The 27,302-nt window shown below is 43.4% G+C and overlaps 1 protein-coding gene across 2 annotated transcripts in view; it reads left to right on the forward strand.

The window, feature by feature from the left end:
- The window catches only part of VWC2L (von Willebrand factor C domain containing 2 like), an 84,985-nt gene that overhangs the window by 31,700 nt on the left and 25,983 nt on the right, over window positions 1-27,302 (forward strand). Inside the window, exon 4 of one of the 2 annotated variants that reach the window (XM_081967115.1) lies at window positions 25,216-26,740. The exons of the other annotated variant lie outside the window; for it this stretch is intronic. Within the exon in view, the coding sequence (XP_081823241.1) occupies window positions 25,216-25,244 (29 nt within the window). The 3' untranslated portion in view covers window positions 25,245-26,740. Of the gene's footprint in view, window positions 1-25,215; window positions 26,741-27,302 lie in introns of those variants that run through there. 2 annotated transcript variants of the gene reach the window in all.

Consider the following 27,302-nt stretch of genomic DNA (forward strand, 5'->3'; position numbering starts at 1 on the left):
TTATTGCAGTTCTAGCCTAATGTCAGACCTGCCTCAATCAGGTCCTTTAGGAAACAAAGACCTTCGACTCCATCTAGATGAAGTTATAAGTTCTTTTACTAAAGGCTGCTGGCTGCAGTAAAGTCAGACTAGAACTAAATTTTCCATGTGAAAAATTACAAAGTTTTCCCTCATCCCAGCCCTCCCCCTATGACCAGTTTGTCCTCAGCCAATGAAGAGCCGCATAAGTGTTTTGAGAATGCTGAGATGTTTGGGGTAGTCCACATTCCAATGTTAGGGTGTGTGGTTTTGAGCGCTGACACAAACTGGTTCCATGCTTCCCTAGTCTTTGTTAAACTGTCACCCACTTCCCTATTTCCCATCACATTCCCATACATGTTTATTGTCCATTTGTTCTCCCCACTCTCTGTCCCCTCGCCCCGGCCTTTGATGGGAGGATGCCAGTGAGGTGTCAAGATGAAGACAGACTGGCAGAAGAAATCCAGAAAATATTTCTCTACAGTGAAGAACATATCATCATTCAAAACTTTTTTTAAAAAAAGAACAAAGGAGAACTGAGAGACAATACTGCAGGAAAAGAACACACGAAACATGGAAAAGGTTCCTAAACCATTAATATCAGGTTACTATCTGGAGGCTCAGTTGTAGATAGTAATTTTCCTACATTAAGTAGACACTAAATTCTCTGAGTTGGGGCAACTAACTTGAATTTCTGGCTTCAGAACTGCTATAAGAGAATACCTTGAATTTTTGCAATGAAAGCCCAAGGTTTTTATGAGAAAAGGCACTGGCACTCAGCATTCCACAAAAATGATCATGTAGTATTCCTTATTATAAAACCATGATGGTGACACTCTCTCAGACAAAAATTGTGACCAAATTTTACCTTCTAATAAAGTTCTTTGGAAACTCTGCTTAGACCTGACAACTGCCTGATCTTCATCTATTAATTCTCACTAAGCTTCCAAAAATGTAGATATTCCCCAAGAATGACACTCCAGAATGATCATCACTTGAAGTCACGCTAGCCATTGCAATCTGAAAAATTCAATGCTGTCAGTGTTTGGATGTCTTTGTCATACCTCTGAGAGCAAAGTAATGGTCATCTTGAAATATAGAGGCTCCAATCAGCCTTGGTTATCCACCCAAAAGATTCTGCAATTTCCTCCCTAAATCTGTAATCATTAACAGCAATGTTGTCCAAAACTGGAAGTATTTACTTTGCCAATCTGTTTTATGCAACCATCATTCTTCCTCTGAAGAAAATTGTAACTAAAAATCATCAATGTTTCCCAAATCCAGAGCAGCAATTCCACCTTGATGCATGACACCCTGCTCTATTAAGCTTCATGTCTCTTACAACTTTCCATTTGCATTTTTGCCAGTCAGATTTTGCAATCTCAGGATATATTTATATTTATATAAAACCCTTAGAAGTCAACTCCCATTTCATGCTGCTATCTCTTTAGCCAATTCATTATGGTCACTGGATTTTCAAACACTGAACTCCTCCAGATATTAATTTTTTCTTCACAATAACATTTCCAATTTGTTTTTCACATTGTTCTAGAGGTGGGTTGCTCCCAGTTCGGCCCGGATTGAGTGAACTGGTAGTAGTGGCGGTGGGAGGCTCCACCCACCTGTCCACTTTCACGCAAGCGTGCCCAAACCAGTAGTAAAAATATTGGCAACCCACCACTGCAGTGGTGGGTTACGCCCGGTACGCCCCAGTATGGATGTAGCGGTGCCTGCCGGGAGCACCAGGTACCGTTCTGGTATGGTGCTCCAGAGGGCCCACCTGCCTAAATTGGTGTAAGGTTAGAACTCAGTCCACCCATTCCTCTGACAACATCTCAGCCACTAACTTGTTCTATCTAAATGAATCCTTTACCTGGTATAAAAATCCTGAGAGCAACTGTGGATTTGCTCTGCAAGTCTGTTGTAGGACCACTCTTACATTAAACCAATTTCTAAGAAAAAACAGAAAACCTATAAATCAAAAGCATTAGAACATTTACGCATGTTTAAAATTAAAAGCTATGTACATCCCCACAACTTAAGTCTTTCTGCAGAGATCACTGCTCCTGCTACTCAGGGATATCAGAACTTCATATTTGTTAGTGCAGCAAACATTGTGGACTTCTTTAAAAAAACTTAATGCAAAATATATTTTGAACCCTGGTTCCTACACTTATGCAACAATTTGGGAGCAGGATGTAAGGGGTATGCATCTTTCCAACCACGCATGGGATGAATAGTTTTCAAGTTCATCCAAAATTAACTACTGTATTTTTCGGACTATAAGACCCACCAGTGTATAAGACACACCAAGATTTTGAAGAGGTAAGTAAGAAAAAAAGTTTTTGTCCTCCCCGGCACCCAAGAGCATTTCACCAAAATGGGGGCATTTTTCCCTTCCCCTAATCCTGCTGAAGCCTGCAGAGTGCTTCTGGGGGGTGGGGGAAGGCAAAACGCCCCCATTTTTGGGGAAGGCAAAACGCCGACCTGTTTTTCACCCTTTTTTCAAAAAAAAATGAGATGTTGGAGCAGGGCTTTGGGAGGCCAAAAATGGCTATATTCAGTGTATAAGACACACTAACATTTCCACATTTCTTCTCCTATGTCAGTGGAGACAGCAGCCAGACTGGGTTTGATCTGTCCAGTAACCAATTGGATTGGGTCTACAATCTGTGATGTCATCATGCATTGGTGGCTCCTCCCTGTTCTAGACTTTGTCCAACCTGAACAGACGTGATAATTGATCTCTTCTTGCTACAGTTAGGCTTTTTGTCTTTGATACCTCTAATTGGCTTTTTTCAAAAATAATTTTTTTGTCTTTTAACTTTTTTTCTCCTGCTCTCGATAACAGCGGATTGAACAGGGGATTTGAAAATTTGGCCTCTGGGCCTCCAGCCTGGCTGCTACTTCCCTGTGGCTAGATAGGCTTACGTGCCCACGAGTTTGCTCTGGAGCACAGGGAACCGCATTTCCAGCCTCATGGACCACCAGGCTCACGAGCTATGGCACAGAGGATGCCCGGGGAGCCCATTTGCCTCATTCTGACCTTCCTCGGCTGCAGCTGAAAATTCCCACCTCTGAGGTGCCGCTGAAGGCGCAAAAAGCCGCAGGCACCATTTTGAAGTCTCAAATGGCTTGCTAGAGGTGTGGAGAGCAGCAGGCACCATTTTGAGCAACCGAACTTGCCAGCATTCCCAATAACAGCCAAGACAGCTGCCCTAGCCTGCCTTCTCTTCTATTGGGTGAGATTGTTCCTTTTATTTCGGGATCCAGTTGCCCTCATGGCTTCAGCCGGTGCTCCCAATGCCCTCTCTGGCCCTATTCCCTAAAGGGACCTAGAGGAGGCAGGGCCTTCAGGAATCAGAGCCAGTTGCAAGAGGCTGGCTAAGGACAGTGGGGATAAGGGCAAAGAAGCCAAGATTTCCAAAGCTCCTCTTAGGGCTGAGGAGAGGAGAGGAGACAGATGGCCCTAGACAAAGAATGTGAAAGGGCCCAGAGGCAAGCTGCACAGGAGACTGCATCCATCTCCCCTTCCTCAATGGTGGCACAGGCTAGCCCTCCAGCTCCACCAGAACAGCTCCTATTCCTACTTGCCCTTCTTTGGCTGAGATGTCTCCAGAGTCTGAGGGAGAGCTTTCCTCCTCTTCATCTGATATGAGAGCCTGACACGAGATGAAATCTTTTTGATGTTCCCCTAAACAGGGATGGAACAATTGAACAAAGCATTTCTGCTCCATCTGGCCTTCAATCCCTCCAGGGCACAGGCCCACAGGTCTCAGCCTCAGCCCCTCCTGATATGACATCAATCATCTCTGAGGCAATTAAACAGGGCATTGTTGCAGGCCTTCAACAGAGGCCTTCTTCCAGGTCATCTAGCAGATTCAGGCACAAGTCCTCCAAGACATCCTCCTCCTTCCACCTCAGCCAGCCAGGCTTCTATTTTGGGGGAGCAGGATACCCTCAGGAACTCTCACTTATCGGAAGACGAGGGTGTCACACCTGAGGTCCCAGCATTTGCCAGACTTTTCAAGCCAGACCAGTTCAAGTCACTTCTGTTTAAAGCCAAAAAAGTGGCTAACTTGTCTTCTTCTTTCCAGACTCTGGCTATTGACACAACTTCTACAGATCCACCTACACCTAAACAACAGTGGAGAAGGAGATCATACCATCTCCAAAGTTATTTCTCAATGTGGTCCAGCAGCAGTGGGCTTCCCTGGGGGCGGGTCCTTTGCTCACAAACTTGGACAAACACCTGCACAATGTCAGGCCGGATCTCTCCAAGTTCTTCGACACTCCTCAGGTAGATGAACCAGTAATGGCTCTCTCATTCCCCACAGTAGTGTCCGGAGTCCCTGAGGAGGCCCTCAAGCCCAAGGAGAAAAGGTCAGAACAGACATTAGTTAAGAACTATGAGGCTAGTGCCTGGGTGGTGCGGGCGTCCACAGCCACCTCCTTTTTGTCTAGAGTGGCCCTAGTGTGTATTCAACAGCTTCAGGAGTGAATTTCCACCTCTGACACACACTCCCATAGGGAAATGAATGAGATCAGAGCTGCGGTCGAATATTCTGCGGATGCCTCCTTAAACGCAGCTCATTTAAGGAATAAAATAGTGGGGAAATATATATAGCAGGGGGAAAAAACAAGAATTAATATAAAAAGGTTGCAAGATGCAAGAGTCCGAGGTGGATTCGGATTACCAAATTGGGAATTGTATTATCAAGCAGCCGGAATAGCTTGGATGAAAGAATGGATCTTACTGAGTAATACAAGTTTATGGACATTGGAAGGTCATGATTTGCAACTAGGTTGGCATGCGTTTTTGTGGTATGGGAAAAGCGAGGCACATGGCTATTTTCAAAGACATTATATAAAAGGCATGGATTGTTAACAATATGGGAAAGAGTGAAAGGGAAATATTATTTAGAAATACCAATATGGCTTTCAACAATGGAAGCATTGACACATCCAAATATGAGTAGTATGGAAAATATTGTTAGATATAAAGATATTTTAACAGAAAGGGAGGAATTATAACAAAAACAAGAATTCGAAAAACAAGGGATTAATATAGGATGGTTTTCACAACTGCAAATACAATCAAGATATGAAAAAGATAAAAGGGAATACGGTTTTAACTTAGGTAGTTCAGAGTTGGATAAGATACTTATGGGAACAGAAGAAAAAATAATTAAGAAACTATATAGCTACCTACTAAGGAGAGAAGAATGGAAGGCAGAGGAAGAGAAAGAGAGGGTAGGTAGGGGAAGATGAAGAGTAGGAGTAGGAGAAAGGTAAGGGAAGAAGCAAAGGAAAAGAGAGGAGGAAGGAGGAAAGTAGAGAAAGGAGGGAGGGAGAAAAGGAAAGGAAAATAAGGTGGTTACAATAGGAGGAAGGGATGGTAAACAAAGCAACCCAAACTGTATATGTATATTATAACCTATAAAATGGTATATAAGAGAATAAGAAAATAAAAATTTTCTGGGGGGAAAAAAACCAAAAAAACCCCCCGCAGCATCCAAGGCCATGGCCTCCTCGGTCATTGCCAGGCGGTTATTATGGCTCAAGCCATGGCAAGCTGATGTCCCACCAAGTGATGCCTGGCAGCATCTCCCTTTGCAAGTTCTCAATTTTTCACAACCTCTTTGGATCTTTACCTCATGGAATCCAAGGATAAACATAAGGTCCTTTCTTCTATATATAAAAAGCAGGAAAACCGCCCTTCTCTCTTCTATAGAAGGTCGCCCTTTCAGGAGTCGGATGGGGGATTCTCTTTCCCCCATTCGCAGCGCCAGTCCATGACTCCCAGACAGGGACCCCAACAGGACAGGTTCAATAGAAACCCCCAGTATTTCCCTCCCAATAAGTCCTATCGAAGTGGGGGAAATTGCCAATTCCAAAGGAGAAAGTGACTACCGGGACTCTCTCCCAATCAGGGGCTGTCTGGGGTTCTTGGCCCATCGGTGGCTGGAGACCAAAATGGACAATTGGATCATAAAAACGGTCAAATTCAGACTTCTTCTGGAGTTGCTCTCCACCCCTCAGGAGCACTTCATTCCATGCCTGATCTCCAGGTTCCCCCAAAAACGAGCCCTGATGGAACAGGCTATTCAGCACTTGCTGGATATTAGGATCGTCCCTTGCACCAGAGAGGTCTGGGATATTACCCCCACCTGTTTGTGGTGTCGAAGGCTTCTGGGGGTTGGAGAGCGATCCTAGGCCTAAAATCATTGAACCACCACATTGTCTGTTGGCGATCAAAATGCACTCCCTCCACACCATTCTGGAGGGGGTCAGGAAAGGCGATTTCCTCACCTCGATAGACTTGACTGAAGCTTTCCATATTCCCATATTTGTAGAATACCAAAGATATCTCCGGTTCTCTTAGGGGGGAGGCATTATCAATACCGAGCCCTCCTGTTCGGCCTTTCCTCAGCTCCAAGGGTCTTCACGAAAGTGTTGGCTGCCTTAGCAGCCCACATCAGATCGTCTCCCATCAGGATTCTCTGCTATCGGGACAATATCCTGCTGTTGTCCAGGCAGCGCACCAGACAGAGAGGGACCTTGCCCAGAGCAGGTGCTGAAGGACCACGGATTTGGGGTGAATCTGAAAAAGAGTCACCTTGTCCCTGAGACACGCATCCTGCATCTCGGAGCTGTCATCGACTCCGTGGCAGGAAGAGTGTTTCTGTATCCAGATCGGATTCTTGCCCTGAGGGAAATAGTCAGGAGAGTGCATCACCATTGCACAGTCTCCCTCCTCCTGCTATTGCAGATGCTATGAAAAATGGAATCCTGTTTCGGGATAGTTCCGTGGGCCAGGTTCCACAGCAGGCCACTACAGTGGTTCATGCTCCCCCACCAGAAGACCCACTGCAGCTGTTCCCCCACCAGGTCCACCTTCCCAGAGAGGTATTACAGTCTCTAAGGTGGTGGGACTCCACTGCCATCCTGAGGGGAACAGTATTCAGGGAGCCTCTCCATCTCACCCTGACGACGGATGCCAGCCTGACAGGGTGGGGAACTCACATGCAGAACTTAGTGGCACAAGGCCAGTGGTCGCTAGCAGAAAGCCAAAACAGCATAAATTGGCTCGAGCTGCAGGCAGTCTGCCTCACCTTGATACAGTTCCAGTGCTCGCTACAGGACAATCATATTCTAGTCCTAACCAAAAACACCACTACCAAGGCACACATCAACAGGCAGGGAGGGACTCTGTCCTGACCTCTGATGTAAGAAGCCAACCTGCTTTGCCACTGGGCGGAAACCCACCTAGCATCCCTCAGGGCGGAACATATATCAGGCGTCTCCAACATTCAAGCGAACTGGCTAAGCCAAGCCACAATAAACCAGGCAGAGTGGAGTGTCCAGCCAGACCTCTTCCATCTACTTGCAACCTGGTTCAGCCTGCCAGTTCTCGCTCTGTTTGCAACAGCAGACAACAATGAAGTCCCCAGGTATTATTTGAGATTCACGGACCCATACACAGAAGGGGTAGACGCCCTCAGGTGCCAGTGGCTCAGGTGTCCTGCCCCTCCCACTCATCCAACGGGTGGTCCGCAAGATGCTGGAACAGGAGGTGGAACTCTTAGTTCTGGCTCCCCACTGGCCTTGCCGCCCCTGTTTCGCCGACCTCATGAACTTGTCAAACTCCCCACCATGGCGTATTCCATAGTCGCAAATCGCCCTCCACCAGGAGTCAGTCCAACACCCAGATCCCCAGTGGTTGCAACTAACCACATGGCAATTGAGCAGCAGGCCTTGACCGCTGACAATCAATCTCCCTCAATGTCATTGCAACCATACAGGCATCCCAGAGAGACTCAACAAACAGTATTTATGATGCCACATGGCGGGCTTTTGAACGTTGGTGTATCACCCTATCTATCGACCCACTCAGGGCTTTCATCCCCCAAGTACAGGACTTCCTACAGAGGGGGCTGGATCAGGATCTTACACCAAACACACTATGATGACAGATAGTGGCCTTGTCTTCAGTTCTGGGCTGTTCTTCTACAGAACACCTTTCAGCTCACCCACTGATACAGAGATTCCTCAAACCGCCGACCTCCTGTCATTCACTGGTACCCAACCTGGGACTTGCCCAAGGTTCTAGAGACTCTCACCTCACAACCATTTGAACCTTTACGATCTACGTCTTTGAAATTATTATCTTTAAAAACTTCATTTCCGGTAGCCATAACCTCAGTTAGGTGTGTTTCAGACCTTGCAACCCTGTCACTGAGATACGATCTATGGATATTTCACCTTGACAGGGTCGTGTTATGCCTTGACCCTGCCTACATACCCAAAATCAACAGCAGGTTTCACAGGGCCCAAGAATTGACATTACCAGACTTTTATCCAGCTCCTCAATGTCAGCTGGAGGGCAAATGGCACAATCTTGATGTACGCAGGGCTCTTAAGATTTATATCAGCCGTACTGCCTCGCTTTGACGTTCTGAATACCTCTTTGTCTCTTTCCACCAGATATCTTTAGGGACCAAGGCATCATCATCAAGCCTGAGGTGATGGAATAGAGCCTGCATTAAACTAATCTATGAACTTCAGTCATTACAGGTTCCACAAAACATTACAGCCCACTCCACTAGGAGTGCGGCTACCATGGCGGAATGGTCTACTCAGGCTTCCATTGAGGAATTTTGCCGGGCAGCCACATGGACATCATATACGGCTTTCATATGCCACTACAAATTAGACAAGTATGCTTTGGCTGATGCAGCTTTTGATTGCATGGTGTTGCAATAAGTACATGTGCCTTAACAGACTTTTACTGTCATTTCCCCTCCCCAATGGACATCCCTTCCTTTGGTATGTCCCAGTCTGGCTGCTGTCTCCACTGACATAGGAGAATGGGCATTGGTCCTTACCTGATATGCTCATTCTCTCTGAAGTGGAAACAGCAGGCAGCCCCACCCTGTTTTTGTCTTAGTTGGATAGAGATTTTTGTACATGAGGAGAGAGTGTTTTTCTGCAGTGTCATTTTTTTCTCAATTCTCACATGAGTCTACAGTCTCCTTTGTCTAGAACTGGGAGGAGCCACCAGTGCATGATGACATCACAGATTGTAGACCCAATTGGTTACTGGACAGAGCAAACCCAGTCTGGCTGTTGTCTCCACTTCAGAGAGAATGAGTGTATCAGGTAAGGACCAATGCCCATTTTAGGGGGGGGGAGAGGTGCATCCTATACTCCGAAAAATATGGGTGTTGCAAAGTACATGCTGTAGGCTGTTTGGTTTTGAGCATTAAAGACAGAAGTAAAAAACAAATTGGAAAACAGGAAAAAAACCTTTTCTAAATCAGGAAGGATTTATTTGGAAATGGTTTGGATCTTGTAGTTTTGATGATGGTTTCAGTCAAATAGCCAGCTGGAAATATGTTTGGAAATTTTATAATTAATGCATTGATTTGTCCAGTTTTGGGCTGCAGGATGTTTTCACTGTAGAATCTTATATCATCCCAAATTTAATATTCTCTATTTAATTGTCTTTGGATACTAAATATAGGAGGGTATAAAATTATAGATTATGTCAACCAGGTTTATCAATTGTTCCCACCAGAGGTTTTCTTTGATAAATAGCCACATCCCTGTCACTTTGTTTCTATTGCATAGATTCTAGACAGTGTTATCTTTCCCTAAGATTAGGAAGTACTTAGCAGTATAATCAGGTCTTTCTATAATGTTTAATTAGCCATTATAAAAGGCTTCTGCACAAAGAATAGGACTCTCACAGCCTACTATTTTGTTAAGCTGCTAATTAAGTAATTAATTGGCACAGAAAAACATCAATCTGTTAAAGTGAAGCATTAAAAACCTAGTTTTGTAAAATAATTTCATAAGAGTTTGTACTATGGAATGTTTTACCCAACGCATTATAGGATACCAACATTGTCCTACAAAAACATAAAACAACAGTTATGAGAACATTAAAGAGAAAAGACAGTGATATTGGAAACACAAACTGACCAAAAGTATCGTTCACTTTTGTTTTACCAGAAGGAAGGGATTTTGATGCAAAACAACTTCTGATTGGTTCATAGTTCTTTGTCCACAATTATTGACAGATGAAGATCAACTGATTTTTTGCTATGGAACCAACAGTTATAGACTCAGACTTATAAATATATCTAATCTGCCCAATCCTTATTGTATTTTAATTGTGTCATCCAAAGACACAATTGTAAGATTGTATTGCAAGGTTAATTATCTGGAAACATCCTCTGACTGAAATACAGGTTTGCATTTTTATATACAAAAATAAACTTTAGTTTATATACAAATAAACCAATCTATCCAGCCTAATTCAGCCAATTGTTGATTGTAGTGAAAGATTCTTCAGTATCTCAAGCCAATTCACTTTATTTGCTACATGTATTTATTAGCTTTTTATTTGGCATTTCATTGGTAGCATACGTCCCCTATAGCACAGCCCTATGAGGCAGCTGAGGATGACAGGTAATGACTGACTCAAATCATTATGTGATCAAATTGATATCAGCGACATGCATGCCAAATTGCCCACTGATTATAATTAAGCTTATGAAAGTGGATAATTTAATTATTGTTTGTACAAAAAAAACACTCTAAGGTTTTTTTTTTTCCAAATGAAGCCAAATGTACCTTTTAAAATAATTTGATTTTTGACACTGCACTACGTAAGGTGTTGGACTAGATGTGGGGAGATCTGGTTCTTATTTCATCTTCAGACATTTTCTAACAATGACAATATATCATTTGCTGAGGCAATATACTTTTTGACAGCAAGGACACTATCAATCCTGCCAGGTTAGACAGACTAGGAACAGGAAGGCTAAAACTACTTTTATTGAGAATGGCTATTATGACAAAATTTTGCAAGTCGGTTTGTATTGTAGCTCCTCCCCCTTCTTATATTCCAGTGAATCAGGGCTATGTTTTCCTGATTTGCTTCCAAATGGTATTTCATTTCTGTGTATATGTATCAGCACTTTTTGCCTAGGTGATCTTCCATATTTTCATCAAGGCCATTTTCCTTACTCTTTACAAGCATGATCCCCCCTGCCACTTTTTAAAATAAAAAATAATTAAATGCAGCATAGATTTTGCTACAGAAGATGAGAACAGGACTGCCATTACTAAGAATGTGATCATAAAGCATGATGTCACATGACCACATCATATGGCTTTGATAATCCAGGGGCCCCAAGTCCCTTTGGGGAGAGGGGGCGGTATAAAAATCGAAAATAAAGGTAAAGGTAAAGGTAAAGGGTCTTAGTTGCCATCATAATGCCAAGATGTGTGGGTCATTAACTGGAAAGCAGCAGGGGTCTCAAGAAAGGAGGAATATAGGAGGATGGAGAGATACCATGGGGGAGGACTGGAGGACACTGGGAAAGGGCTTGGGAGCTCCAGCAGAGGCCATCCACATGGCGGGAAGACCAGGGATGAAAGGTGAGGCACAATACAAATTCAGAAGGGTCAGGAAAAGACAACACGTCACAGAGTGAAGGCAATAAGCCTGGGGAAATTACCAGAGTGACTTGTGATCTTCCCTAATGACTTCACCATTGAATTTGCTTGTGAGAAGCCAACAGGGAAGGTCACAAACCGTGATTGCATGACCATGGGATGTTACATCCATTGTAAGTGCGAAACCATTGTCAAATTCTCAACTCACAATCACATGACCATGGGGACACTGTGACAGTCACAACTTTGAGGACCAGTTGTAAGTACCACTTGTTCAACACCATCCAAAGTTCAAATCATTGTGGAATGAGTGGTCAATAAGCAAGGACTACCTGTAATGTAAAATATATGTGATCACATTTGATCATAATGTTAAAGGAGATAAAATACATTGTGTGTCCAATCACACTTAGCCAATTAACCTATTCTATTCTGTTCTGTTCTGTTCTGTTCTGTTCTGTTCTATTCCATTCCATTCCACTTTTGCTGCCCATTATACGATGTGAATTATTATACATTTTGCTAATATATGGGCAAAGGTTTAGGGCATTTAATGAAAAAGAAAGGTCTAGACTTATGGGCATTCAACAAAATTATATGTATGTCAGCCTAGAAAAGTGTGCAGTAATACAGTCTGTCAGATCGTGATGTATTTAATTGTTACCTCCTCTGTGTACGTGTATGTATATGTATGTGTATGTGTATGTGTGTATGTTTATATGCATTTATGTATGTTTTTATTGTACGCCGCCCCGAGTCCCTTGTGGAAAGGGAGCGGCTAACAAATTAAATTATTTATTATTATTATTATTATTATTATTATTATTATTATTATGATTATGATTATGATTATGATTATGATTATGATTATGATTATGATTATGATTATGATTATGATTATGATTATGATTATGATTATGATTATGATTATGATTATGATTATTACCCCAGCTTGGGCATTTAGGAAAGAAAGACACTCGACTCCATTTATAATGAAAGGTATACTTTTACTTAAAACCATGTGATTACAGTGTAAGCAAAGGATTCCCGCATAAACCCAATAATTTTCCCTTCTCCCAGACCTGCCCTGGTCATCTTGGTAGTGTCCATTTAGGTTCAAATGAGGAGTTTTGGAAACGATTCTGAAATTTGGCACATCTTTGGTGGGCGTTCTCATTCTGTTCCCAGGCCTGTGTCCATTGTCCCTGGTTGGCACTTCTGGCTCCTGTCATCCCTCCTCCTTATATCCTCCCATACCCACTCCCATTGTTTATGGCAGGCTGCCATCAATGCAAAGCAGGGCTGAAGCAATGTGATGGCAGATCTGAAACTCTTGGTAGTGTTTCCCTTAACGAAGCATATACAGAATTGTGGAAGCACTTTTAAAAAGAGGAGTTTAAATAAGAGCAACTTGTAACCAGCTCCTATTATAGTTAGTATTGAAGTAAGAAGCTAGTAATATTGCTTCTTTCAGGTATTTATTTTCTGAAAGCTATATGCAGATAGTCCTTCAGTAATTATTCAAAGTTATAAAGGTTCTGAAAAAAACATTTATGACCAATATCCAGATTTGTAACCTTTGAAGCATCCCTCAGACATGTGATCAACATTACAGTCACTGCACATCCTGTGCTTGACTTTTTGTTCCCCCTCTCCTGCTTGCTGAGCAAAGAGATTGAATTGTAAGAGGTAAGCACGCACACAATGAGGAAAACACTGGCCTGTTTGTGCAATGCATTCACTATTGCAGTGACAGGGCATTGTTTTTTATGCATTTCCCAGTGTGGTGCTTGCTTCCTCTTCAATTAATGCAAATACAGACACCAATTCTTGCTAATTGTCCCAGCACTGGGAAGATCATTTGGAAGAATGGTTAGGAAGCAAATAAAATTAGGAGATGTGAAACTGATTGGACGTATCAGTTTCAAGGTGGCTCTGCCATGAACATTTCAATGATGGAGTGGGGAAAAGAAAGAAAAAGAAAAATATAACTATGGCTATTTTCTCCTAGCAATCACTTTTGCTTGGAGACAAGTTGCCAGTCCCAAGTGTGGTTGCTAAACGACGACTATCTGTATTATCAAACAAAAAATAGAATAATTTGTTTTTGTAAGTGAAGAGAAAGTGAAGAAAAAATGAATTATCCTGGAGAAAGAAATTGCACTCCCCCTCCCTACTTCTAACAAATTAACTAACAAGGTTATTTCCCACAATAGAAAGTATTTAAAACAGTGCAAATAGGTTTTTGAAAAGTAAACTATGCGGATTGTCTAAATTAAGGCATTTTCCATTGGCTCTATAGCAATGAATCCTTGGAAAAATCAACATAACAATAAAAGACCTAGCAAATAATTAGCATTCTGAATAGCAGCTGGAACAGCAGAAAAACCTGTCTAAGGCCATGCAAATTTACATTAACAATATTTTCTTTATTCAAATTGCAGGTTTTTTTAAAAACTAAAAATATTAAATTGATGCAGAATATGTTACTATATCTAGCAGGGGTGTCCAAACTTTTTGCAAGGAGGGCCAGATTTGGTGAGGTGAAAATGTGTGGGGCTGACCATTCAGCCTGACATTCTTTGAACCATTAACATTAAGGTGCGGTGAAGGAAAAAATGCCAGCCGGCAGGGATGAGTGACAGGCTGAGCCGGCAGGGAGAAGAAGCTATAGGCTGCTCAAAATTTGTAAATGGACCACAATTAGCCCCCGGGCCAAACTTTGGACATGGCTGAAATATAGTATAGCCGTGGTGGCCCTGTGGTTAGAATGTAATACTGCAGGCTAACTCACTGTTCATTCCAGGAGTTCTGAGCGACTCAAGATTGACTCAGCCTTCCAGCTTAGAGAGGGCTGTAAAAAGGAACATAAGTCTAAGTGCTATTGCTATATGTATTGGTGTTAGAACTTCTGAATAAAAAATTAATAGTGATGTAAATTCCAAATCTAAATAATGGTGATATTAGTACCAAATCCGAAAATTAATAGTGATGTTAATACTAAATCCCAGGATAAATCAAATTCATCCTTGGATGGTAATTTTGAATTGTAATTTGGACTTTCTCAGTTAAAATGCCTATTTTTATTTCCTGACTGTTTCTTTTATACTGCTGTGTTTACTCAGCTTTTTTTCCAGTTCTACCTCTCTTTAACAATGTGCAACAGAATCAGAATAGAGCTGGAAAGGATCTTGGAAGTCTTCTAGTCCTGCCCCCTGCTCAACAGGAGATCCTATGCCATTTCTGTTGTGTACCGGTGAGCCTGGCCAGCAGAGGGCAGTGAAGAGTTGGACTCCTCTGATTGGTCCAGACGCACCGGCCAGCCGGCGGGAGAAATACTTTGTTCCCATTGGTTCGTCGTCTGACAGCTCTTGGTATAAATAGCTGTCAGACGACTAGTTTGTGTTCCTGTCAGTTCTTATTCAATAAACTACAGTTGTATTATATTCGCCTCAGTCTCCTCATTCGAGGCTTCAACACTGGCGACGAGGACGGGCGACGTGGAACCCTACACAGTGCCGCAAATGGCTTCAAATGCTGCCTTTTCGCCGTTCCGGCCAGAGGCTGAGGCTTGGGAAGCTTTCCTCGAGAGGTTCGACTGCTTCCTCGTAGCCCACGATCTCGTCAGCCTCTCCCAGGAACGAAAGCGCGGAATCTTCCTGAACTACTGCGGGAGGGAGATGTTCGCCACTGCGAGGGCTCTCGCTGCTCCCGATCCTGCCAATTCGCTGCCCTGGGACGAACTTCTGGCTCGCCTCAAACAACACTACGAGCCCGCCCCGTCTCGTTTTGCCCGGCGGCAATATTTCCGCCGGTGCATTCAAAAGGAGGGCCAAACCATTGCCCAGTACGTGGCCGCTCTCCGCGCTGAGGCAAGTCTCTGTGAATTTAGTGACTTGGAAGACGCGCTGTTAGAACAATTTATCTATGGGCTACGAGACATAAAACTCCATCGCCGCATCCTAGCTCGCCCTGAGTTAACTTTAAAGATCGCGGTCGATGATGCCAGGGCTTATGAAATGGCTGATCAATCCACACCGGATTTCAGCCACCTCAGTCAGCACCCGCATGCCGCTTACTTGCCACCCTCTCCCTATGCGGCACCTTCTTCTGCCTACGCTCCATCTACCGCTTCTTCTTTTCACGCTGAGGTAGACCAAACTGCCGATCGCCTTCAAACCCTCTCCACCCGGGATGGACGTCAGTGCCTCAGTTGTGGCGGCCGCCACCAACGCTCCCAATGCAGGTTCCGGCAAGCCCTCTGCCACCAATGCGGCAGGAAAGGCCACCTCGCTGCAGTTTGCCGTTCCGGCCAACAGAACCGCCGCAGCCCTCTGCCGCAACCTCCTCCGGCCCGTCAGCCACCTTCTATGCCTTCCCGACGTCAGCACTCCCTCTCCGTGGGGGACCCAGCTGAAGCCTACCCTGAATGGCTTGTAGACTCGGCCTCCTCAACTTTGGAGGGCCGAGGTAAGCTGCACCTCCCAATCTCCATTGAGGGGGTGCCCTGCCCTATGGAAGTGGACACAGGGTCGGCCCGATCCGTTATGTCATGGGCCACCCTTAACTCCTTACTGCCTTGGGTTAAACTTCACCATCTACAACCCCCTGATTGCCGCTTACGCGACTATCAGGGAAATGTCATAGACCTATTGGGCTGCCGACCCTTTAACATCTCTTTGGGTTCTCGCAAGGCAAAGCTTCCCTTGCTAATTGTAAAAAACCCCCTCGCTTCCCTTCTAGGACTGGACTGGTTTAAGGCCCTCGGCCTTTCTATTGCTGGGGTTCACTCACTTTCACCCCTCCCTCCTGTTACCCCGCCCTCCATCTCCTCCCTCCTTTCTGACTTCTCCGATGTTTTCTCCCCCTCTTTAGGCTGCTATACCGGCTCTCCTATCTCCCTCAACCTCGACCCGTCTGTTTCTCCAATCCGCCTGAAGGCCCGCCGACTTCCCTTTGCGTTAAAAGCAAAAGTCGACGCCGAACTGGACAAACTAATCAGCCAGGGCATTTTGGAACCCGTTGATTTCTCCCCCTGGGAGACTCCCATAGTCGTGCCTTTGAAGTCCGACGGATCTATTAGGATCTGCGCGGACTTCAAATCCACACTTAACAAAGCCCTCCAATCACACCCCTACCCTGTGCCAGTGGTGCAGCACGTCCTGCACACTCTGGGCCAGGGTCGCATCTTCGCAAAGCTGGACCTCGCGCAGGCGTACCAGCAACTGCCTGTCGACGAGTCCACCGCGCTTGCGCAGACGATCGTCACGCACCGCGGCGCTTTCAAATGCCGCCGCCTTCAGTTTGGCGTGAGCGTGGCCCCCGGCATTTTCCAGGGACTCATGGAGCGGTTGCTCCATGGCATTCCCGGGGTCACCCCCTATTTTGATGATGTTCTAATTGCCGCCCCCAACCAATTAGAACTCATCAAAACCCTACGCCTGGTCCTGCAAAAAATTCCGTTCTGCCGGCTTGCACCTCAAACCTTCAAAATGCCAGCTCGGCGTTCCCTCTGTCACCTTCCTCGGCTTCCTCATCGATGCCAACGGCATCCACCCTGACCCATCAAAGGTCGAAGCCATTCTCTCCGCCCCCACTCCTTCCAACAAAGTGGAGCTCCAAGCCTTCCTTGGCCTCCTTAATTTCTATTCCTCTTTTATTCCCCACAAAGCTTCCCTGGCCGAACCCCTTCACCGTTTACTAGACTCTTCCACTCCATGGGTCTGGTCCAGCCGCGAAGCGCATGCGCTCGCGGCTGTCAAGCGCTCGCTCACTGCCCCACCAGTCCTCGCCCAGTATGACGAGCGCTTACCTCTAACCCTGGCCTGCGACGCTTCCCCCTTTGGGGTCGGGGCTGTTCTAAGCCATTCTTACCCTGATGGCTCTGAAGCGCCTATAGCCTTTTACTCCCGCACCTTATCCAGAACTGAGCGGAATTACAGCCAGCTGGATAAGGAGGCTCTTGCTGCCGTTGCGGGAGTAAAACGTTTTCATTATTACTTATATGGCCGGCCCTTCTCCCTGATCACCGATCACAAGCCCCTCCTAGGCATTATTGCAGGAGACCGTCCCACACCCCCCATTCTCTCCCCCCGCATGTCCCGTTGGGCTGAATTCCTCTCGTCCTATTCCTACACATTGTCCTACAGGCCTGGCGGCCACATCGCTCACGCTGACGCGTTGAGCCGCTGCCCTCTGCCTCTTCCTGTCACGGATCCAGCCCCTGTCCACTCTATTAACCTCCTGGCTGATCTCTCTCTACCGATGTCCGTTTTGGACATCGCTCTGGCCTCCCGAACTGACCCCATCATTCATCGTGCCATGGCCGCTGTCACTCGGGGCTGGTCTGCAGCCTCCAATGATCCCCAACTCTCCCCCTTTTTCCGCCGCCGCCTGGAGCTCTCCATCATGCAGGATTGCCTCCTGTGGGGCAACCGCGTGGTTGTTCCCTCTTCCCTGCGGCCGGCTGTCCTGTCTCGCCTCCATGACGGTCACCCTGGCATAGTCCGGATGAAAAGCCTCGGCCGCGGCTATGTCTGGTGGCCGTCCATGGATGCGGACATCGCAGCCTACGTCCAACGTTGCACCCCTTGCCAGCAGGTGCGCTCCGCGCCACCTTCTTCCCCACCTAGGGAGTGGGAACTCCCTATGGGCCCATGGAGCCGACTCCACGTCGACTTCATGGGGCCCATTGAGGGCCGCCTCTTCTTCCTCTTGGTGGATGCCTGGTCAAAGTGGGTTGAGCTGTTTCCCATGCCCAGCTCCACCTCTTCGGCCACTATCCGCATCTTGGATTCCCTCTTTAACACCCATGGCCTTCCTGACGTTATCGTTTCCGATAACGGGCCCCAATTTTCCTCCACCGAATTCCAGTCCTACCTTGCCTCCCTGGGCATCCGCCATGCCCCGGTGGCCCCCTACCACCCTGCGGGCAACGGCCTTGCCGAACGTGCGGTTCGCTCCGCTAAAGAAGCTCTGGCCCGTATGGCCTCCCTTCCCTGGCCATCCCGCATCTCCACCTACCTCCGCTCCCAGCACTCCACCCCTTGCCCCACCACGGGCAAAAGCCCTGCGGAGCTATTGCTTGGCCGCCGCATTCGTTCCCTCCTCGACCGTTTCCACCCTCTCTACCATCCTTCCTTCCCTGCCGTTCCTCCCCCTCCCAGGTCTTTTCTGGTGGGTGAGGGGATATTTGCTCGCAATTATACCGGCGAGCCAAAGTGGCTACCTGGCAGAGTGACTGACATCACGGGGCCCTGTTCTTACAGGGTCCTCCTCGATGATGGCAGACATTGGCGGCGGCACATAAGCCAGTTGCGTCGGCGACCGGAGGGACCTGAGCACAACACACCTGCAGAAAAGCAACCAGGCCCTAACGACGCCGCCTGCCGGCTCGACCGTCCACACGCCACTAGCTCCGACCTCGCAACCGCCCCCCCCGGTGCGCTGGCTCACTTACCATTGGCTGTCGGTGCATTGCCGGAAGGAAGACCCATCCAGGACGCTGCCAGGCCTGTTCGCCACAAGAGTGGAGCCGACACTCCACCTCCCCGGGGCGAGGCGCCATCTTCCTTGAGACGCTCTCAGCGCGTGCGCAGGCGTCCGTCGTACCTAGACGATTACGCCTGCGCAATCCAGGGGAAAGGGGTGTTGTGTACCGGTGAGCCTGGCCAGCAGAGGGCAGTGAAGAGTTGGACTCCTCTGATTGGTCCAGACGCACCGGCCAGCCGGCGGGAGAAATACTTTGTTCCCATTGGTTCGTCGTCTGACAGCTCTTGGTATAAATAGCTGTCAGACGACTAGTTTGTGTTCCTGTCAGTTCTTATTCAATAAACTACAGTTGTATTATATTCGCCTCAGTCTCCTCATTCGAGGCTTCAACAATTTCAGACAAATGACTTCCCAGTCTCTTCTTAAAAACTTCCAGCAATGAAGCACTACAACTTCTGAAGGCAAGCTGTTCCACTCATTAATTGTCCTCATTGTTAGGAAGTTTCTCCTTAATTCCAGGTCACTTCTCTCCTTGATTAGTTTCCAATCAGTGTTTCTTATCCTGACCTGAGGTGCTTTGGAAAATCAATTGAAACCCTGCTCTTTGTAGCAGCTTCTCAAATACTGGAATACTGCTATCATGTCCCCCCAATCCTTCCTTTCTATAGACTAGCCAAATCCAAATCCCCTCACAGTTACTGTTTTTGAGCCAGGTTTCACCTAATCTGTATTTGTATGTTTGGCTATTCCTGCCAAAGGTGTAAAACCTTGCTTTTCTTTGTATTAAATTTCATTTTGTTGGATAGGGCCCATTGTTTAAGTCTATCAAGATTTTTTGATCCTGCGCTTATCTTCTGAGGTGTTGGCTATGCCTGCCACCTTAGTGTCGTTTGCAAATTTGATGAGTTCCCCTTCTATTCCCTCATCTAAGTCATTTATGAATATACTGAAGAGTTCTGGGCCTAAAACATAATCTTGTGGTATCCCACTGCTTATTTCTCTCCATGTAGATGTAGTACCATTAAGGACTACTTGTTGAGTATGGTTTGTCAGCCAGTTATAAATCCATCTGGGGGTGATGTTGTCTATCTCACATTTTTGTAGCTTGCCCAGAAGTAGCTTGTGGTTTACTTTGTCTTGCTGAAATCAGTTAGTTATAAATCCATCTGTTGGTGACATATCCCATATTTTTCTAGTTTACTAAGAAGTAGGTTGTGGTCTACTTTGTTGATTGCCTTGCTGAAGTCTAAGTATACTATGTCCATAGCATTTCGCTGGTCTACTACTTTAAGTCATTTTGTCAAATAATGAAATAAGATTGGTTTGGCATGATCTGCTTTTAACAAATATGTGCTGGCTACTAATTATAACTTTATTTGTTCCTAGATGACCACAGAACTGTTTTTAAATTATTTTTTCCAGTATCTTCCCAGGAATTGATGTTAGGCTAATTGGTCTATAGTTTCCTGGGTCTGTTTTTTTACTCCTTTTTTGAAGATGGGAACTATATCAGCTCTTTTCCCACAAAAATCCATAAAATATTTGAAAGTATTAGAAATTTAAAAATATTGTAAATTTTTTGCAGTCTCTTTTCTATCTATACATAAGAAGATGGAATGATAATTGCAGTTCAGGATAATAAAAGCAGTTCAGGCAATTTACAATCTAGATAATAATTTTTTTCTATCTGGCTTTAAAATTTTACAATAGTTGTAAACAACTTTTAAAAATGTTCATTCAGTTGTCTCAGGATCATTCAATATATTTTTAAAAAATTGTATTCAATTCATTTATGATTATTTAATTGGTAATATTGGAAGAAATGTCCTTCTGGGCTCAGTTCCAAGTGAGGAAAAAGACACTAGAAACATGGAGGCTGCTTGGAAAGATGGTTTAATGGTTGACAGGATCACATCGCTTGAGCTCCTGAACAGAAAAGGGGGATCACATGCTTCCAGATGTTGGGTGAAGAAGGAAGAGAAAAAAGGGCTTGCTGAGAGTTCCTGAATTTTTTTATACTCTCTGTTCAGCCCCACCTCTCTGTTTCCTGTTTCTGTATAAGAAATGTATTCAGTTTGGTTGTCAGACTCCCCGGGGTGGGGTGGAGGTCTTAGCTAACTTAGTAGATTGTGTGTCTTTTGAGTCCCAAGCTTGGTTGAGCATTGCTTCTTCCCAGGTGCCCTGTGATGAGATGGGTAAAGGGCTAATACTATCATGCCTTAATCCCATCACCTTGGAGCTGAAGGAGGATCTTTGTTATGTAGAATAGATTGGCTCAAGCATTTTAATGGCCCATTGACAAAGGTGAGGGCTATTAACAGTGAGTCTGTTTCCTACCCAAAAACATGTTTTTCCAGTTCTTATCCAGAGAAATATAATATTCTGCCTTTTCGATATTTCCCAGGATATTTCATTTTTCTAGGAGAGGGGTGGGTGCTAATTTTTTACAGTAGACACTGGAATCCTTATAAATCCTCATAAATATGCAGAGAGAAAAAAGAAAGGAAAAAAGAATACCCTTGCAAAGAGAACTGCACTTCATTCATTGGAGAAAGGGGAAAAATCATGCAATTAGATCTGTATATAATTCATTTCGTAATTATGTCTGTGTAAGTATGCTCTATTAATGGTAAAAAGAACTATGCAGTCAGTATTGGGGAAAAAAGTTCAGTCTATATAATGAAATGTTTCTTAATGCTGAAAAACTTTGTCAGTGCTGGTATTTTCTCAATGGTGAAAAAAGGAATAAAGGATCTGCAGTCTGATTACGCTATAAGCAGAACTCACCAGAATCAATTTACTTGCATCCAAATAAATGTTTGAGTTCCAAGATTTCTCTTCTCTTTTTTTTTAGAATTTTTTTTATTGTTTTAATTGAACAAAAATACAAAAAAACATTCTTCATTACACCTTGTAGAAAGCATGTCGATTGGTTACAAATGAATTTCGTGTGTTACTATACATCCTTCATATTTTTAATTTATATTTTTAAATCGAAGATCTTTATGTATTTTACCATCAATGCACCATCATTCTCATTTAGCTATAATTATTTAAATATGCTTTTATCTAGAATCATTTGCACTTGAAGACACAACTACCTACTGGCATTCATTAGCTATTCCTATAAACCTCCAATAATTACCCTTTTATAGCATATTCCCTTTTTTTTTCCAACTCACTATCTAAGGCTTATATCTAATTGCTTTTACCAATGCCAAGACATATAAAAATCATTAAATATTATCCATTAACATTTTCTTATTGTTATTATAGTTATCTAAAGAAAAAAACAGATTTTTTTTGTCATTTATATCACATCTCCTCCCCACCGATCCAAGAAAAATTACATCTTTATAATAAAGTCTAAACAAAAGGTTGTTAGTAAAGTTTATAAGTGCCCAAGAAAAATTACATCTTTATAATAAAATCTAAACAAAAATATATTAATGAAATTGATAAATCTTTTCTCCAGGTCACAATTTACAGTTTATATCCAAATTATTTTTACTAATTGAGATTATTACTTCATTATTATTATCATAATGAGTTATTAATTAACAAATAAACATTTTAAAGAAAACATTCTAAAAGTGTCTAAGAAATCCTACTTATTAATCACCAAAGGTTAACTAAGTTTTGAGTTATCAACCTTCATCATCAACCTGTGTCTTTCCAGGAACAAAACAGTCTTATCTCTTTAGCCAGTTGTTGTGTCAATTCTCTTATAAACTTCTTTATAAAGTTTTAAAAAACTTCTCTCCGCACTTTTTTGCTTGAAAGATCTCTCATATAGTCTTGTTGCCCTTGAAATGGTATTAAAATTGACATGTCTTTAATTATCCGATGTCTTTCTAAAGCTGTTTCTCTTCTTAATTCCATCATCAAATCCATATCTTGACAGGGGGGGGGGTAGAGCTCCAGATCATCAAGTATATAATAATAATCAGATTCACTTTTCCATGTTCCCTCCTTTCCACTTTCACTCATAGGTGCTCCATTATTAGGTTCATCTGTTATCTTGTCTTTATCTTCTATATCTTCACTCTCTTCTTTAATTTTTGAGGCTCCAGTCCTTTCATCTTTTATTGAGCCAGACAATAATCTAACTTCTTATCAAACCTCTCAAATCCTTCCAATATCTTTAGAATTCCATCCAAAAAATCCTGGTATCTTAGAGTTTCTTCATCTGTATATGAATGCATATTTCCCAAAAGAAAAGAAAAAGTTTAAGATCCACTGCCACTCTCGCCTTCAATAACTCTTTTATGTATAAAAATATTTTTGTTTTAAATTTGCTTAAACATAAGATCCTTTTATTTTTTTCAAAAAAAATGAGGGTTCTATCTTTTCTTTTCTTTCTCTTCCCTTGTCCAAAATATTCCACAAAGACACCTGCAAGAAAACAGTTCGTGTCCTTGAGTCGGTATCAGTCTCTACAGACAAGCTGCAAACCCTCTAGTTACAATGTCAACAAACTCAGAGAAAATAGAGCAAAGGATACTTTGTTTCAAAAAGAGAAAAAAAACCAAGATCTGGCTTCCAAATGGCAGATTCAACTTTCTCTTATTTGTATCAAGCTTAAGGGAAAAAAAATCTCTAAGTGACTTTAATAAAATTTAATAATCAGTAAGAGGAAGGATTATTAAAGTGAAAAAAGTTTTAGATCAGCCAAAAAATAAAGGTAGCACAAATTAGGAGAAAAAAAATCAATTCATTCACTTAAGGGGAGAAACTTTAATTCACAAAACGCTGTTACATAGAAGAGGGAAAAAAAACTTTCTAAGGCAGTCCAATAAAGATAAATTTCGCCGCTTTATTCTTTTGCTTAAAGGACTAATTTATCTTTTAAAAAAAATTCTTTGGGCAATCATTCTCAAAGAAAAAAATCTCACCTGCTGGACTCACTTTCACTGCCTTCTTTCTGGAGCCGTCTCTGACTTTGTCAGCCTGGGGGCTGTCTGTTTACCGCCAGCTTGGAGAACTTCTCTTGGGTCAATCAGGGACTTTGCGGTGTCCCTGAGACCAGCAAGAATTTGTCTCCCTGTCACCGTCTCTCCGGGACGGTTTAGGTCCATATGGACCGTGCAGCTGGTAAAAGAATCAATGGCAGTCTCGGACTATCAAGACTGTACGTTGTGTCGTCACAACGTCTGGCTCGTTCCCAAGATCTCTCTTCTCTTCACGTCCAGTCTTTTCCTCCATTCAGTTTCCCCCCCCTGTGGTTGCAATTTTATGCAGTTTTAAGGGTTTTAATTAGATTATTCAAGAGATCCCCACTTCTGCATGCCTGCTCTCTCCAGCAGTCTCTGGAAGTCTCAGTTTATGAACTGTATACAGTTCATAAACTGATATATAGGGAGTAGGTAAGGAAGAGAGGAGGATAACCATATGAGTTATGTACTCTACTTATGCAATGAAAAGGTTCTATCTTGATTAGCTGTTAATTGAAAACAAAGTTCTGAGAACTTTTTAATTGTCCATTGTGGGAAACTGAATTATTTCTTCCTGAAAAGCAAGCAGCTGATATTTAAGTATAAGTCATATAAGACAGGCCATAGAGTCAGACTGTAAGTTACCTGGGCTACAGGGGTGGGTTTCAACCGGGACAGCTGTACTGGATGGTGAAATTTAGTGTGCCTTCCCATACCCGTTGGTCAGGAGGCCCTGTACTGGAATGCTCCCTCCCCTCGTTGGTTCTTTCACTTGCCCAGCCCATCCGTACCATGCTGCTGAAAAGTTCTCAGAAGAAGAACCAGAAGAAGAAAGAACTGGTGAGTGACTGGGGTGAGGTGGGGGAGGATGTTGGGGAAGAGGCAGAGGGGCTGCTAAAAGAGTGTGTACGTGTGCACAGGCTGTGGGTTTTAAAAAACATCTGAGTGAGTCCAGGAAGAGGGAAGAGGCAGAGGGGCTGGAAGTGTGTGTGCTGTGCACAGGCTGTGAGTTTTTAAAACTTTGAGTGAATCCAGGAAGAGGGAAGAGGCAGAGGGGCTGGAAGTGTGTGTGCTGTGTACAGGCTGTGAGTTTTTAAAACTTTGAGTGAATCCAGGAAGAGGGAAGAGGCAGAGGGGCTGGAAGTTTGTGTGTAAGATGGTCAGTAATGTTGAAGACCAGCAAGGACAGCCATACTTCCTCTGTAAGTAGCTGTTTTTTTGTTTTGTGTACTTATTTTATTCTTATTTAAGTAGTAAGTGCATAAAATAATAAATTTCCTTTTTTTATATCTTCTTTTTGTAGGTCATTCTTTGGGGCAAAGAATTCAATGACATCAACTTGGCCACTCCCACCCATTCACATGACTGCCAAGCTACTCCCATGACTGCCAAGCTACTGCCACCCGGTCACATAACTGCCAAGCCACTCCCACTCAGTCACATGATTGCCAAGCCACTCCCACAAAACAGGCCACACTTACAGAATAGGTTCTAAAAAAATCTGAAACCCACTACTGAATCTGAAACCCACTACTGCTGGGCTGTTAACGGGAGTTTTGCAAAGATCAAGATAAAAATTCAAGAGAAAAGAGAAAATAAAATTTCTTTTTACTGGATAATGAATACATACATACATGTGTGTATTACACAGGAAGACATATATCTGCAGTTCTAACAACACAAGACTTATGACAAGCTTGCTTTCCTGTTGATGAAAGTCTGGCATTTATTTACAATAATTGCAAAATTATAATAGTCACTGAAGAGTAACAGAACCAGCTATTGGCTTTTCTTGGTCCAGAGAAAGGTAATAATGCAGAAAGAACTTTGCTGATGAGGAGCAAGAGAACTAGAGGTGGGTTGCTCCCAGATTTACTACTGGTTCGCTTTGCGTATGCACCAGACATGCGCTGTGCGTGCATGCACAGGTCAATGTGAAAGTTCTCTATGCATGTGCAGAACAATTTACAGTGAATTGTGTTACATGTGCGCACTACTAAACAACATGCCAGCGACCAGGGAACCAGTTCGGGGGCATAGCCAGTCTCAGTAGCTGCCAGTTCTGCAACCCAGCCCAAAATACCACTGCCAGTTCAGCCGAACCAGGCCGAACCAGGGGCAACCCAACTTTTAGAGTTAGGAATAGTGTGCTGGCCAGAACCAATGACTTTTGGAATATGCTACTCTTCAGAATAGGCATGTGACAGAATTGCAGTGCAGACAATTGTTCGTTCCTGTTCATTCCTGTGGAGACTAATGATGCCAATTTGGACAATGAAAGACTAAAAAGGAAGTTCAAGAACCTGAACAAGAAGTGTCAAGTGGTGTTTTCATTTTTCATCTATTCCATGACAAAGGATCAGGATGGGGGCAAAAAATATTGCAGAGAAAAATTCTACAGGCTACAGAGGAGATATTGCTGTAATAATTGGTTCCTGAGAACAAGAGATGCATTTTCTGAATTGACTCCTGGCATGAGTTTGAGTTTTACATGCACTATATGTTTGGCTGAACTACAGCAAGCTTGAACAGAAGGACGTTAAACTGAATCTTGAAATTAAACATCACAAAAAAAGTTTGTGCATTGTTGGAGAAATGAAAAGATGTATCCATTTCTTGGATTTATATCCCACTTTTCTTCAGGAAACCAAGGCAGCATATATAGAGAAATTCATTCTTCCATTTTACTCATCACAACCTTAAGAGGTGGGATGGTCTGAGAAAGAGTGACTGTCAGCTTGACAGGGTGGACTTGAATGTGGAGTCTGCTGGGTCTAATCCAACATCTTAGCTACCATTCCACAATGACATATATTAAAGCCTTTTAAACCATGCAATTTGAGTTATAAACTTTATGAGCTTATTTACCGGCATACTCTATAGAGTATAAAAAATAAACATAAATTAGATCAAACCAGAATGGAAACACAAATTTAATAGTGATCTAGCAAGCTGTTCCATGATTGGCATATTACAAGGCAAGCATACAATTTATTCAAAAGGACACTTCCCTTCTACAAAGAAATCCAAGGAAATGATTTTTTGTTGTTGTTGCTGGGTAAAAATAAGCAGAAGAAATACTACACACAATACTCTTGACAGAGTCTATTCAAATAAGGAGATTTTGTGTTTGAAAGGAATGAAATAGTGAAGGGGGATATTAATAATGCAGATCATTGTTCAAAGGAAAATATAACATAAAAGGGGGAAAGGGACAAGTCACCAAAGAAGAGTATCTCCATATTATTTTGTTTCAAAAGAAATTGAAATTAAAATTAAACTAAAATTAGAGGTGATGGTGGAAAAGGAGAGGGAAAAGAGCCAGAATATTGTTATTAGATATTTTTAAAATAAAAGGAAGGGGAATAACAATATATTATATAACATAGG

Source organism: Natrix helvetica (assembly GCF_964273705.1).
Source record: "Natrix helvetica genome assembly, chromosome: 1".
NCBI lineage: Eukaryota > Metazoa > Chordata > Lepidosauria > Squamata > Natricidae > Natrix > Natrix helvetica.